Here is a 16,522-nt window from a genome sequence, read left to right as displayed (position 1 = left end):
TTGAATGCTCAAAAAAAGTTTAAATTTGTCTTTCTCAGAAAGTTCGCTGTCTTTTCCTGTGACACAAAGAATGCAGAACAAGCTCCCGTGCACAATCTGTTTCAGAGTAACTGTCCACAGTTACATTTTTGTCCAGAAGTGAACATGAGGCAGCTCAAGGTTCTTTGCCTAGTTTGGTTTGACAATGTTCAAAGTTATTTAAAGCATTTTCAAGGTAGTACATTTATTATCTGTTAGGTCAGTCTCTTTCCCTGAGACAGCCCTGAGAACGTATGGAGTCATCTTAGACGGAGTTGTGTTGGAAGTATCTCAACCTCGTGCGCTCTCCTCAGGAAGATCGTCAGGGGAGCAGCTAGTGGAGATGTTCAAAAGTTTCAAGTGCAGCTCTTTTTGGCCATACGCTGCTCCCCCTGGGAAAGAGCACATCGAACTTTGTGTGCACTTATACAGGTGTGTCTATATATGCATGTGTGTGTACGTATATATATATATACTTACGCTTGTATGTGTATACGCTGAAAACCCCATGCTGTGGACGTCCTGCGTTTTGCAGGTCCGGTGGCAGCTGGGTGGATGTCATGAGGCTTGTGGTCTACAGTCTCACCTGCCAGCTGCAAGGATGGGAAAAGGACTTTGTAAACGGGGTGATGTGGCAGGGAGGAGGCAAACATGGCGGGCAGGGCAGCGTCTCCTTGTATACTTGGGGAAAAACGGCGTGCGGGTGCTTGGCGAGCTCTCCGAGCTCACCCGGGAGCCGGCAGCGCCCAGGTTCCCGGCGCTCTTCATCCAAGCTGTGCCCACCATCCTTCTTCGTGTAAAGAAGACGCGCGTGTCTGCGCACCCCATACACCCCGTAAGCGGTGCTCCTTCCCAGGAACCAGCCCCCAATCTTCTCCCTGTGTCCTGACGCCTTTTCTGGCCGTGTAAACCACCATCGGCCTCTCCTCTCTCGGAAGATTTTCTTCTTCTTTCTGTCATTTTCGGAACCCGTGCTGGTGCTTGCCACGGGGGGAACGTGGCCGCCTCTTGCCGGCGGGGATGTGGCTGGGGGTATACGGGGGGCAAGTCCGGGGGGACGTTGGCTGGTGGCCGTGGGCCCCCGCCTGGGCGCCTTGGCAGAAAGCACGGGATTTCCCCCTTCCTTCCCTCATTCCCCAGCGGCGTCCCCCATTTTTCACGCCTGCGGCGAAGTCGCTATCCGCCTAATGGTAAGTGTAAGTAAACGTTACCGGGAGCCCGGTCGACGCCGGCGGTTCACCAGCTCGGCCTGCTCCGCGCCGGCGGCAGCGGCCGTCTGCGGTGGTGGCACGGGGAGAGGTCTCGACATCTGCTCATGCAGGAGTGGTTTTGAAGGGAAGCATTGTGTGTTTTCCTGCGGCAGTTCCCATGCGGAGGTGATGAAAAGTGTGTGTTTTGGCAAATCTTTTGTTTTATTGTGGTGGCTTGCGGCGGGGCAGCTCCTAGCAGCCGCCGCTTTGACAAAGCACCAGAGGATTCTGTTAAAAAGTTGTGTTTAGTAATTGTAGTCGTCGTGTCAGACCATAACTGACTTGGAGCTGAAGGATTTTTGCGAGATGAGTAGCTGTGCCAGCAGGGACCCAAGTCTCCTGGGCCAGCCGCGCTCTCATTAAGATTTGCCGCTAGCCGTGGCGGTGTTCGGCAAGTATGTGACGTGCATGCTGTTATTGTATGCTTGGCTTGTCAGCCTGCAGCTTTCTGACACTCACTTATGTCACTCTTTATTCAGAGAGGAAGAAGCTTTTGATAATTTGACAAGACAAGCTCTTAAACGATCTAGGTCATGGCCTTCACTGTCTGTGATTGTGAACATATTTCCTGAAAGCCCTGTCACTCATCACAGCTACATTTTCTCCCGGGGAGCCGCAGGCCCGTCCCGGTCTCCTGTCAGCGCGTGCATTTTGGTTATTCATACGCCAAATACAGTAGCGGGGTTTTTCCTTCCCTTTTGCAAATGCTCGCATGTTAGCGAGGCTAATCCTCTCCCCCGCGCCGCGCTCCCAGCAGGGCTGCCGTCGAGGGCCCTCTCGGCGCAAGGCAGACGACCGGCCAAGGGGAGCGGAAAGGAGGAAAGGCCGCTTAGTGCTGTTTTTGTGTTTGCTCATTGTTGTGGAAATATGAGAACTGGTGGCAAGGGCCTTGTCTATTGAGCACTCGAGTCCTGGTCTGCTGTCAGGGGCTGTTTGAGATTGAGTGTTTTATTTTCTTTGATGTTCACGTTTGAGAATAGGGAAGTGGGAATTAAACAACAGATGCATTAAGCCGTTGTTCTGGTAAAACAATAATTAGCACCTGATAAAATTCAATGCGGGTCAAAATGTGCCGTATACAGCCTCGATTCATCTGGTGGGGCGACCTTAGCCGGATCAGGCTCGGATATGAATAATCGCCCTTCCCGAATGAACCGAACGCGGGCCGCGGCAGAAACGGCACGAATTTGGGAAAATTAATTGCCCGGCACTCGTGCGGCAAAAGGCACGCGGACGTAGCGAGAGGTGTGGGGAAGCACACCTCGCCCGTGCTTTCGGCAGCTGTGCTGCAGTGGCACTGCTTTTAAGAGTAGGCACCTTTTGTGCTGGTACATCTAAATGCTAGTAAGGTCAGACCACTGGGGCAGGAAATAAATGCAATTTTATTTTAATGTAGTTCATCACACTGCCATCGTACTTGTATACCACAAGGGCTTTTGTTTAAATGAGGGCCATTCATGGTTAAGTACTTTTAAATAAATAAGAAAAATCACAGGGTCGGCGGTTGTTGTATTTGGTTATGCTCTCTTCCATAGCAAACCTCTTTGCTTCATTTGAGAAGCCAGTATTCGGTAGTAATTGTTAATTACACTTTTTGTCATTCCGTGATAGAAGATACAGACAATAACTCCGAGCTGATGCAAGGTAATAAGACTCCTAGTTAAAAGCATCGTTTCTAAAAAGCTGTTGTTTAGCCAGGCATCTGTTTTCGACTATTGTATTCAACTCCTGAAGTTCGTAAGTGATCATTGTGATGATGAAAAGTATTACACCGAATCACCATCTGAATGAAGAAATATGCTTGGCCAATTTTCCCTTACCCCCTTCTTCCTACCTCCCTTAAGTTTTCCCACAGCCTTAAAACATCCTTAAAGATGGTGATGATAAAACCTACCTCTTGATAGCACTGCTGAGATGTTGGGACTGTGCCTCTTCCAGTGTTTTGGTAAGAGCTGTGCCAACTGTAGTTTCCTACTCTGAGTTACAGATTCTCGCTGTAAGTGATGTCTTTGTGTCCAGAGCAAAAAAAAAAAACAAAAAAACCCCAACCAAACTATTATTCAAAAATAAAGTAATTTATTTTTTTTTATTATTAAGTAGCTGCTGTGTGAGTAAAGGTCATATCACAGAGTGGCATTTTGCCAGTATGTGACAACTCATTGATTGCGATTTTTCAACCATATTAGTCTGGGGACACTGTGGTAATCGAAAACTATCCAGAACTAATGTATAAATAACTGCCTGCTACCCCTGTGCTAAACCAGCAAAAGTCTCATGTACAGTTGAAGCCTTTTACAGGTTTGAGAGAGAAGGCAAGGTCTTAGAATATTTTTATACGCTAGAGAGCCTTTATGACTCCCAATCCTGTGTAAGTTAGCGAAGGAGGAAAATCCTTTTGTTTGCACTCGGAAGACAGCTTGAGTGTGTTCAAACTGTCAAATGTTGTAGTCTGTTCCTCTGTTAGAAATGTGTTGCACTTCACACGTTTTCTTTATAGAAATATTAATATAAAACTCAAATATTTACATGCAGTATTTGAGTAAGTGGAGAAATGTTGAACCATTACACAGAACAGATTGTAGATTTTTCTCCAGAAAATTGTGTTACTAACAGAATGAATAATAAATAAAATCATTTCCATCACATCCGGGAAAAACATACTGTATATGCCATAGGGTGACTGTCAAAAACTTGGATTATTTTTTGAGAGATTCAGTTGCCTATATTGGTTGTTGGGTGTGGTTTTTTTAATTAACATGCTCTGTCAGAATAAAAGAAGGCAAGAATTTAGGCATGAGCGAAAAATTTATTCGAAATCTAAAGAAATGTTAATAGTACTCATTTGCAAGTAGTCATGGGGCTTCAATGTTTGAAATTGGAGCTACAGCATATTATGTAGAAGCCACAGAATAACTAATATTTCTTCTTAAAATACTGAAAATTGTGATTGGCAAACCAAATTGCTAATTGTTCAAATGATTAAGGAGCTATTTTAATAAAAGGTTACATGTTTTAAACAAAAGTGAAAGAGCTCCGTTGAAGTAACTGTGTGCACACTCTCTTAAACACTAAAATGGCTAACAGACAAAGTACCACTATTTCTGTGTCTGTTCATGGCTTGGGGGTCATACCAGGAGACAGAAATACTGTACATTTTGTAAAAATATTGAGAACCCTTGAGAAAGTAACCTCTGTATCACTGATCATTAACACATTCTGATTTTGTTTAAAGAAGATCCACATTTTCCTCTTTCCTGTCTCTTATGTATTCCTCAGGTCTATTGTGTTATTGCGGTGATTCAAAAATCTGCTTTGCAGAATTTTTTACAAAGGGCTGCACTTACAAGTTTGTGTGCAAGTCTAGCAAGTTTAAAAAAAAAAGTAAAAAAAAAAAAAAATAAATCAAGCAAGCCATTGTAAAAATAGAAACATTAAAGCAATCTGTTATGCTTCTTGTTTACTACTCATCTGACATTAGGCTACTGAGGATTATTACATGTAACAATTAGATTTTGATTAGTATAGAGATATGTACAAAAATACTAAAATATTTCTATTCCTACAAGAAAGGAAGGTACCTTGTGATTTAATTTCCAAAACATTATGTAAATTTAAAATGTCAGAAAACGCAGAATTTAAATTAATTTCTGTTTGTTTTGCAGTGTTAATACTTATTGCAGTTAAGAGCACATTACTCTCCCAAACTTCTAACCTTCAGAGAAGAAGGGGAGAGAGAAAACTGTTACTGGCTTTCTGACAATGGCAGGGAGTGTGTTAAACCAGTGTAAAATTCAATTAAACTGTCTAGCCAGGTTTTTGAAGCTGAAATGCAGACCCTTTCAGTTAAGCTTCTTATTTTCCTGTGACCGACACCGGTGGATACTGTGTTATGCCAAAACCAACAGGCTGTAAAGCACCTTGTTTCATGCTCCTAGCTGATCAATATTTTTATTTTCCAGGCTTGCCCAGAAATATGGAGGCAGTATCACCTAACAGTAAGTAGAAACACCTTTTTTATTTTCTTCTACACCCAACCTATTTACTCTTCTGTGAACTGCTGACCATAAAATATAGACAAGCATCTTCTGTGAGAAGATAATAAACATCTGAAGAGTTTTTGAACTGAAGAATGCAATGAAACACTGTCACTATTTTTTAAACATCTTTAGAACTTACGATTTCATTTTAATACTGTAATCATTAAATGAGTGCTTTGCAGCACCCTCTCAGTGACTACATTTACACATATAAAGAGGGTTAAATATTAAGTTGAGATGCATAGCAGAAGCAATAATCCCATCTCAGATATCCCAGATGCTGGCAGTTAATCACTGTGTGTGACAAAGCTTTCTTTTTAAATGAGTAAAATAAATCTCAACTAGAGTGGAAATGTTAATTTGAGCAAATACACTTTATAAACTTTTGCAGATAATTTCTAATTGGTAAGGGTATAGCTATAACTTCCCCTTTGGCCTGCATTAGTTGATCTTTAGTCATTGAAACAAGAAAATAAAACTTTGTGAACTTTACCAGTGTATTACTTAAAAAGTTTTTCCTCATATGTAAAATAGAGATAAAAATAAAACAGAATGTGTATAAATTTGTCTAATAGTGAAACTTGGAACAATATTTAAATGGTTAAGACAATATTCAATTAATTGGTATCACAAATCTTGAATATATTCATTTATAAAATTATTATACATAAAAACACCTTTAAAGATTAGGATTTTTGCTGTTCATCTGAATCTTTGCTGTCATTGCTATCCATTGCTATCAACCACATATGTATTTAGCTGTTACAGATAATTAATCACTGCTGTCCGTTCAAAACAAAGTAGAAAAGTTTGTCCACTACTTTTCTTTACGAGTCTTTGGTGTGGGCTTTTTCTTTTGAGCAATAAATGGGATGTGCTATATAATTTGTTGCCTCCACCCCTTCATGGTAGTGGAATGCTCTTTTTTCTGTTTTTGCTTCTAAATTCAATGAATAGGAGAAATCTGTGTTTAAAATCTCTTGCTTGTATTTTCTGCATAATGATTTTAAAACAAAGATCTCCTTTGGAAATACTCCACCCTTTCTGAGCATTTACTTTTCTTTTAAACAGAATTGGTATAGACTTTTAAAAAAACCATTATGAGCAAAAGGTGCATTCACTGAGTATTTTTGTTTGCTTTTTTAAAATTGCATGAAGGAAAAAGGTAAATACTGTCTTTCATTATAGTTCCTAAGGGTGCATGTAAAAACGATTTTGAAATGCTTATTGTATTTGGAATCTAATAATCAGATGGCTATATTAGATGCACTAATATGTTGGGTTCTGGTTTTTACTGAGGTATAAGATTTAATTTAATTTTAGTCTTGCTTGCCATTTAAAATTCCTCAAAAAGTGAATTGCAATCAACACTTGGAAAACAGTTATTTTTGTTAAAAAAATGTGGAGGAGCTTAAACCTGACTAAGCGGTTACTAGGGCAGAATTTGAGGTGTCTGAGGTAGAAAATTTTACCTGTGAATTTTGTAGAAAGTGTTCAGAGTTTACACTTTACTTAGTGTAAAGCTAACAACATTGGTCAAAACAAGCTCTTCTTAGAAAATGTAGTGGTTACGAATACAAGTGTATTATTAAAAGTACCCATTTGGAACTTCTTAGTGCATTTTAGGGCCATTTTGAAATGTGATCAAAATATGGGCACGCAAAGATAAATTGACATTAAGTCAGACCCTAGCTACTGATAATTAATTTTTTATTTTGCAGTGAACTGCAAATTATCTGCAAATAATCCACATTTCTGGTATGTGGGAAATGCTTTGCACGTCTCCATTTTTTGCATGGGAAGACTCACTTTGACTCAAATTTATATTAGTAGTCAGATTAAGCATGGAATTTAAAAATTTGTGGGGTGAAAGACATGCTTGATATTTAAAATAAGTTATACCTCAAGAAACTGCATTATCTGAATTGTTTAAATGTGTGATAAATGTTCTCTTCTGCACCCAAAGCAGAACAGAAGTAAACAGAGTTCTCACAAGAATCAAAACTTCTGTTAGAATAATGTATATTATGTATGTATTTATAGAATTGCAACTAAAAATTCGAGATCTTTTACTCTCATATCAGCATAGTAGTATTTCACTATAGAAATTAGTTTATAATTTTCCTAGTTTAGAAGAAATATTTCTGTACAAACAGGATAACAATTTAAAGAAAAATAATAGAAGTTTAAAAAAAAAGTACTGTTGTGGTTGGTGCTGTGCTGCAGAGGCTGCCTGATTATTCACAAACAGACTAAGGCTACAGTGAGTTTTTCCTGTGCTTTAGCCATGAATATAACCACTACATTTAAATTGATTTTGGTAAATTGATCATGAGTGTCACACTTGCAGGTACATATAAGCGCAAATAAAACAAGGCATTCAGGTTTGTAATAAAAGACCATTTTTATAACGTTGCTTCCAGACAGCCATTACAAAGTTTGTCTAAATGTTTTGCATTATATAACGTATTCTTAGTTAATTACTGTGAATGCTTGTGAAAAACCACACAGCCTTCCACCTTTCTCTTTTGTGAAGCGTTTGGTGATTTTATTCATTATCTGGCTCTTTCCTAAGAGATGGACTGCCATCTATTGACTTCTTGAAGCCCCTGCACAGAAATGTGGATTGACTAGAACAATGACTAAATAATAAATCCATTCGGCTGTTATGGATGGTGGTAGGTTTTTGTTTACATTAGCTGTGGTGACAAATTTTGGCACATTACAAATAATTTGTTGTATGGGCAGAAATGTCTTATTCCAACCAAAATCGACTGCCAGTGCAAGAAATCTTACAAGCAGTTGAAATGGCAAAAAGGATTATAAGCAGAATATTTTAATTTGGCTTTTGATAGAAAAAAGATTATCATATTGTATTCAATGAAGCTTAAATTTAAAGGCTCTATGATAATCAAAGCTTTATAAGTGGATGAAGTTAGTTTCTTTAAACTTGTTCTTTCAACTCTGTTAACTAAAATTATTCTGAAAAAAACCCAATCAAAGTCAGCAGAACAATCCAATTCCCACTGTGATTTAAAATAATATTTAATAACCTCTTTAAGATGGTGATTTAAAACTTTTACAAATCATTTTCATTGTGCCTGGTCTCTGTGTATTTCTCCTATATCAGAAAAGGGAAATTACGTTTGTCAAAACGTATTTTAACTTTTTCTTCATATAGGTATCTATTTGCAATAAATAGGTCGGGTTTGATACCCGCCTATGTTTCTCAAAGAGGTTATTATTATCAATTCAAATAATAACACAAGGACTTCATTGGCAGATCCAAGATAGACAGTTTTGATCATAGCTTACTGCAGTCCAAATAATATGTGTGATTTTTTCACAGACAAGGCATTTGAAGGTCTTGTAAAGCTCTTTGTCGTAATAAGCTTCCATTATTAGGAAGCTTAGCTTACAACTTTGTCTTTCTAAATGCCAGAGGTTCCACAAACCTAGAGAAATATGGTCTGTGTTCCAAAGGACATGCCATCACATCCCCTTTTCATCTTAAGGATATCGGGGGTATTCATCGCAGTGCTTTTTCATCCTCAGAATGCTTGGCTCTTTTTCATTCCCTTTCTCTTGTCATTTTGGATTTCAGCTATGAAGATAGAGACATTTATTAAATATTTTGCACTTAAGTGGAGGCCAGTTTATAGCCCTCTAATTTAAAAAAAAAAAAAAAAAAAAGAGTCAGTGGAAAAAATGTGTGAGGTTAAGGCACCCTATAATTTTCATTCGTTTGGTTCAGTTTTGCATTTTATTCTTAAAAAAAATACAATAGCGTCCCTCTGAGCTTGATCTGCTGCCCAACTGCCTAACTGCGTGTCCAGTGGCAGTTCCCATTTTAAGCAGGTCCGCGCGCTGGAGGAGGAGAACAATTCCGCTGCGCCCCAGGCTCAGAGGTGCGGTGTGGGGTCCGCAGTGGTGCGTTCTGCGGGGGACAGCGCTTCTCCCCAAGTATGGGAACTGCCATAAATGAACAGCTCGGGGCTTCGGGTGGGCGGCAGGATGGGAGCTGGCTTTTTGTGGGGGCACCGCGCCATGGAAGGAGGCTGTTTGCATTCTGCACCTGAACCAGCGGATGGGACCTGGGGTCCAGACCCGCTCCCGTCCCGTAGGTCGTCCTGGGGCTTTGCTGTTGGACTGACCCAGTGAAACTGAGGGTAGATATCGCGCCGCTGTGAGCGGTCGCATTTCCACCCAACGGATGACATCACTGGAGAATAAAGAGGAAATTTATTTTCAGCGGATAGTGACCCATGTTTTGCTTCGGGCATGAAGCTGCACTTCTTCCATGCGAGTCCGCTAACGCAAACCCCTTCTGCACGGTGGTACTGGTGGGGGTAACCAGAAGACGTGCAAATGGCCATCTCAGTATTTCAATATAAAATGGGATACGTGCTGGCTGTGTACATCTCCCTATGTATGCTGCACTGCTTCATTGTTCAGAGGGACGCGTGGTGTACAGAAATGAACATAGCCAGTCCGGCTCAGGAGCAAGATGTGGATGCAATAATCAGATAGGAATTAACATTGCAGGTATTAGTATCTTCTTCAGAAAATATCTATGGAGTAATGAAATTCCATCCCTAAAATGGGCAGAGCACAATTTTTCTAGTGTGTTTCTCGGTGTAGATGCATATGTTAAAACACAAATTCTGCTCAGATTAGGTGTTTTCTTTCTGTAGGGACTGCTCGTTTTTAATAACCTCTTCCTCCCCCTGTACTGCTCTGGCCATAAGGACTCCTTCCCCCATCCCCTGCCTTCACCAGTCTCATTTATATTAAAGCTCCTAGGCCAAGATGGCCACCAACAGAGTTTTAGAACCATCAGAATTTTTAACTAGCAGAGGCTATCATTTAACATGCTTTTTGACAGTTTGTTAATCTTACTTTAAATCCACTTACATAAAAGAAGGTGAACCAGGAATTGGCTGTTTTGGCCTCTGTGCGTAAAAGACATGAAGGGACAATGCATCTTTTGTGTTTAAATTTTGCGCTCGGATTTCTTTGTGTGCATTATTAAAATTCCTCATGGCCTGCCACTTTTTTTCTGAAATGAAAATGTAAGCAGTGTTGCTTAAAGTCAATTTGTATCCTTTAAAATGTGACTTTCACAAAGAGAAAATTTAAAATATGACTCTGGCAAAAAAATATTTAAGCTTCAGGGAGAGAGCATTTGTGGTTTCCGGAGCTTTGTAGGTTTTGTGTGGTGAGGGAAAGGATGGGTTTAGAAGTATTTTCAGGAGGAGATTAAGCCAGACTTCCCTGTGTGCAGGGATGGGGCTGCTGCAGTGGCTGTGAACATGGCTGCAGTGTCAGCTCCTCTGGTCTTTGCACGATGCAAGGCTGCAGACCATGAGATCATCACGTTCCTGTTAAATATTTCAGCCCTTGACCAGTTCCTCTCCAGGTGTTTTAAGGTTATTTCTATTAATTCTAGTAAAAATACCACTTTGTTTATGCAGGAGACAGTGTATTTTTTTTTTTTTCGTATTTTGGAATCACAGAGCAGGCCCTTGTGTATCAGCCCTTCAGTAGCCATTTGACAGGATGTTTCACAGGGAAGGCAACCCAAATTTCCCAGGGATGTGAATTTAGGGTAAGGATGACTTCGCCTCCTGTGGATTGTGGGGAAACACGAACACCTAGAGTGTGTGTGACAGTGTCCTCATGCTTGCCCTTGGAGGAAAGGTGCCTTTTGGTGCTTGGGTTCGTGAACATTTCATATTCTCTGAAAATGCATGCTAGCCTCTTTAGCCAGGGGAAGAGGTAAGGCAGATCTTGGACAACAATGGGCAGGTACTTTATTTTTAAATTATCTTCTTGCATTGTTCAAGCCTGAGCCTTACCGCTTTTGCAAGTGCTGTTCTATGACAGAGGTGCTTCTGAAATGTCTGCCTGCCCTGCACAGTTGTTCTGGTGAAAATAGGTGTGTTAGAGGTGGTTTGGTATGCTGTCTAGAGGGTCTCTTGGATTCTATTTTACATTGTGTTTATTTTCCACTACTAGTTATAATTTGTGCCGTGTTACCGTTCTCTTTCAAGTTTCAGATATTTTTGAGGCTATCAGAAACTTAACCCCAAAATCTTTTTCTATTGCAGTTAAACTGTATTTCACAAAAGGCGGTATTCTTTCTGCTAGTTTTTTTTACAGAAAACAAAGAGAATTTCAGGTTCTGAAAAAAGCGTAAATTTTTGAGTACGAAGCATATACTATAGCTTTCAGTACAAAGGCATGCTAGATAGAGTTCTTTCCCAATTTTTGAAGACTGTATTTAAAATATTACAGGAAAAAGTAGCAGCTTCAATAACTTTATATAAATATGTAACATCTAGAAAAGATACTGTTTAGGGTTTGCCTTTTGATGAAGATGTTGGGTTTTAACTAATACCCCTGGCCAGTTATGATTACCGAATAATTAGGGATTTTTCTGTGTCAGTTTAAGTTGAAATAGGAAGTTCAAGCTGGTTATCTGTAAAATGCCAACACGTCTTTGCACTTGCACTTTCTTTCCTGGGAAAAAGTGACAGTGTCTTGGCACTTCTTTACTGCAGAGGACAGATCCCTAGCTGACGTCTGCTTTTACCTCCCGGGGTTGTGGTCGTTACCCCAGGTCAGCATCTGGCTCTTGGCCAGGCTGGACCAGAAACCTGCAGACTCCTGCACAGACCTAAGGCCATTTTGGGTGGGCTGTGTAACCTTCTAATAGCACGGTCATCAGCTGCCATTTACCTCACTCATGTAAGCATGGTAGAAAGCTTGCCTGCTTTATCTTAGCGTTTATCTGTCTCATGCTCTTCCCCATCTGTCTCCCCAGAAAATAAAATAAAAGGTGCTTTTAAATTCAGGGCTAAATTCTGATTACATCTTGACCAGAAATTGCGTTTTGATATATTTGTGGAAGCAGTCTGGGACTGGGGGGAATTAAAAAGCTTGACTGTCTGAACCAAGTGATTTCCATTTCTCTGATTTTGGGGTTCCAGGTAACCTCCTCGAAGTGTTTGTCTTTGAGAAGTGGCATCTTTCAGAGAATCCCTGACTTCAATATGCACGCTATTGTTATTTAAGGAACTCTCTGTTTTCTGCAAAAGCAATACCTTTTAGGCCTGCCTTTAAATGGGAAAAGGAGAAGAGTAGGGGATGGAAATTAAAAGGGGATGGAAATTAACGTATTTTAATATTTTGAATGTTTAAATCTATTGTTAGCTAACCCCTGCATGCCCAGAAAGCTATTTGTGCAGTGTGTGACATTTTTCAAATGCTGTGCCAGCAGCCCTGGTGGCAAGATGCGCTCATGACTGGAGAAAGGCTGGAGAGAGCTGCTCCCTCCCACGCAAACTTGTGGGCAGGAATTGCTCTGTTCTCAACGTAGAAGCTACCATCTGCATTCCTCCTTTGCCCAACACACACCAAAACCGTTGGATAAGTGGTTAATTAAACAGGAAACAGGATGGTAAGATTCATTGGTGAAATGTCTCCCCATCATATCCATAACTGCAGTTCTTTTAAGGGAAAGGATTAAGATGATCTTTTCTTTAATGCTTACAAATTTGGTAAAAATTTTCACCTCTCTTTCCTATAGTTTGAAAACGTGAACCTATATGACCATTTAAATAATTTTTACTATTTCAAGTATTAACCATCTAAATAAGGAAAATAGAATTTTCAAGTTAGAATGAGATTTCTAATGCATTTTAAAAACAGACTTTCATTTGAGGAAAAAAATTTAAATATTTCTGTGCTGCTTTTCTGCAGTAAATTCTGTTTATGAATACTCATATTAAAGTTCCTATATTCCTGAAAATTATTCCTCTGAACTTGGTATGAAGGTGTTTTTTCTCAGTTTTGTTAGAACTTGGAGTCAGTTTCAAAATTCCATAGGAAACCAAAAATTATCTGTGGTCTGTCAGACATTTTAAAACACACAAAAATCACACTTTCATGTAGGTAACGTAAAATGTTTTTTGGTGCATTTTTGTGTTGCAAAGTGGAAAATATCTAAAATGTCAGTAGAGTGTAAATCTCCGTGAACTGTTTGCACGTATATCCTAACTAGGAACAGTATTTTGCGTGTCAAACGTCCACTCAGTAGCTGCTTGTAAATTAGGTGGTTTAGTAGTACTGAAACTGTTGCATTTTATCATACAAATGCTTTTCATGTTGAAACGTCACAGGTATTTAGCAGCAGCAGTCTATGGAGCTCTGCGCTGGCAGCAGCGTATGTGACTGTCCATGTTGCTGCCAGACCTGCTAGTTCATCTTGTCAATGATCTGTGTGTATTAGGAGCAGCCAGGAGCTCACACTGGTTAGATGGTAACTTTCTCAAGTTATGCTTGAGCATGTTAATAATCTACGGATTAGGATTCCCTAAAAGTATTCACTGATTTAATTCTGAGAGGGTCTATCATGTCAATAATATTAGTACATCTTGCTAGATCCTGTCATATGAATAGAAAAGTTACTATCCCCGTGACAGAATTGTCTCGATTTTTATTTCAAATTTTGAAAAATCTAGCGTAAAGGGAATTAAAAGGAACCAAAGACCTGTATAAAGTGATGGGTAGCATAGAGCCATGTGCCGTAAGTAGGTGGTATTTTACTGCAGTACTGGAGAAGTCTCAGAGCAGCGGGAGATTTGCATGATATGTGCATGTATGCTATCGTACCCACATATGGCAAAAGAAGGCGGCATCCCTCAGAATTTTTAGCTTCAGGGCAGTGAAGTCAGGCCTTCAGTTTTAGCTTATTTTTGAATGCTAGATTTGGATTAAATTAACATTTGACAAACACACCCCAGTGAGCATGACTCTGAAATGGGCGCAAACAGCCACCCTGATACTTCGCCGGTGCTGGCAGCACCTCACATCAAAACATACCATGACACCACAGCCTTGGCTGGTCTCCTCACCTCTGCCAGGAGTTGGTAAACTTTTCCTCGCTGCTTCGTTAGGCATTTTACCCTGTAGCCCAGTCTGCACCGAGGCCCCTTTCGCTGGTCCCTCCTCGGTGCCCCTGCAGCGACGATGCCCTGCGTGGCACGAAAGCGCCGCAGGCAGGGGCATGGCAGAGGCTTCGATTCTCCACGAGTAGAAGAGGGGCAACGCTTGCAGGAAGAGGTGCTATTTTTACAGTGGACCAGCTGATTTATTTGCAAGAAATGGACGGCCACAGCTTGGGTTCAAAGTTTCTCAGAGCCAGTGTCAAGTCCAAAAGCTGCTTGTCTTTTTTTCTGTCTTTTTTTTATTCCCCCCCCCCCCCCTCCCCTCAAACGTGCAGTTTCTCTGCCTGTAGTAACTGCTCATCTTGTAGCTTACAGAAGTAATTTCATGTTGTTTCTTGACTATGCGTTTAATTCTGTTTCTAAAGTATATTTGTAACTTCGTTCGGCACTTAAAAAGAGAGTGGTGAGTGCCTGTGCACAAGGATACACAAACACTGAAGGATTTCTGTGGACTATGTGATAACCTGAAATATCTTTTGCTTTAAAATTAATTGTGCCAGATTTGCACGTGCTATCCAGTTTCTGTCTGACTTACTTTGATGGCAGATGAGACCCTGGTTAAATTAATTGTGCTTTTCTGATGATGGTGTGGGAAGGGAAAGAGAGGGAAAATAATAGCACTGAGATACTCAGAAGTTGGTCTGGAGAAAACAGTTTTGATCAATGGCATATTTATGTGATGTGAGAGAGCAGAAATCTAAATCTTGTGATCCATTTTCAGATGCTGTAGACTATTCAGAAAGTCCCAAGTCATATTAAAATAAAAATTTTATGGAATTGAGAGTGATTTAAAAAAATAGGTGTGCAAGAAGGACATGGAAAAGCTTTTGTGTGTTAATGGCTGTATATAGGCTGTGAGACATTTCCTCAAGGACATATTTTGGATTAATGTCACTCATTATAAAGCTAGGTAAAAATAATTATGGTATTACTGAATATATATGATGCTCTTAAATGGAGCACACATGAAAAAATTATGAGGAAATTGATAAACATCAACATGCACAGTTAACATGTTGGTAATGTAAGGAAAATGCTTCTCTAAAATTGGCTGTCAGTAAAGGATGATAGAGATTCAAGCCCAGATGCTAGGAAGTTTAAAGAAAAAAGCTTGCATTATTGTTTATTTAGAGTGTACCCGAGCAAAAACTCACTTCTAACAAACTGATGCACCACTCCTTTGGCATCTCATATCCTCCAGAAGCACTGTATTTTTTCTGTGTTTACTCCAGTTTTAGCTGTGATCAGAAATCACCTCAAAGTAAATATCTATTAAGAATGCTCCCCTAAGAAAGTTGTTTCGTATGTGGTACTTCCTCCTTTTGCATCTGATGGTGAAAGGTGATTAGTAGACGACATAAAGGTTAAAGAGAGAGAGAAAGGAAGCTGTAAATCATCTAGAATGACAGTAAAAATTAAAACCTTGGGGTTTGTTGGGCTCCCCGGTGTATTAGCTAATAAATATAACCATGCTTTAGTTCTGTTCATCTTCTGATTTTACAGGCTTTGCAAATGTTTGTGTTCAGATTAATGTATAAATGTATGTGTAAGTATGCATACACTTAGTGCGGCAAGTGTGCGTGCGTGTAGTGCCTGCCCGCGCGCGCTCTCTGTGCGCGTATGCCTGGGCGCGCATATAACGACGTTTGGCGAGTCTCCTAATAAACATTCAAATAAAATATACGTGTCCCCATGCATGAGTCTCCTCCTCCTCCTCCTTCCCTGCCTCTGCCCCACGCACCCACCTCCCCCACCCCACTTCAAAGCTTGTGGTCCTTTTTCCATCCTTGTACTAAAAGGTTTCTTTGTAAGCCAGGCCATTTGTCCATCATTGTTTGGGGTCCAAACAGTGGTAAAATACCCTGTCACCGATCCAGAGTGCTGTGAATGGCAGCTTCTCTCCGGACAATTGGCGGTGGTGCCGAGAAATATTCCTGAGAGGATTATTTAACCTTTCAATTTAGGGGGCACAAAGCCTGGCTGATTAATGAACTTTCTGATGGGCGCTGATAAGCGGATCTATTTCTTTATTTCCTCTAAAAGTGATTCCTTCTCCTGTCCCATATTACTATAATCTTAAACATAAAATGTGGCAAATAGATTAAAAAACAGCACTAAAGAGTTTATCTGGCTGGCAAACTGAAGGAGCTAAATTAAAATTGGTAATGAAAGCAGTGGCTGAGCCCTGTATATGGTTTTTAAATGC

At 40.2% G+C, this 16,522-nt stretch overlaps 1 protein-coding gene across 2 annotated transcripts in view; it reads left to right on the top strand.

Moving 5' to 3' along the window:
- ZCCHC7 (zinc finger CCHC-type containing 7) overlaps positions 1–16,522 on the top strand; it is a 122,882-nt gene that overhangs the window by 92,119 nt on the left and 14,241 nt on the right. For both annotated transcript variants that reach the window (XM_049795807.1, XM_049795808.1), the window contains one exon: positions 5,228–5,263. In XM_049795807.1, the coding sequence (XP_049651764.1) occupies positions 5,228–5,263 (36 nt within the window). The remainder of the gene's footprint in view (positions 1–5,227; positions 5,264–16,522) is intronic.

Source organism: Accipiter gentilis, chromosome Z, assembly GCF_929443795.1.
Source record: "Accipiter gentilis chromosome Z, bAccGen1.1, whole genome shotgun sequence".
In the NCBI taxonomy this organism is placed as follows: Eukaryota; Metazoa; Chordata; class Aves; order Accipitriformes; family Accipitridae; genus Astur; species Astur gentilis.
This window is presented reverse-complemented; position numbering and strand designations above follow the sequence as displayed.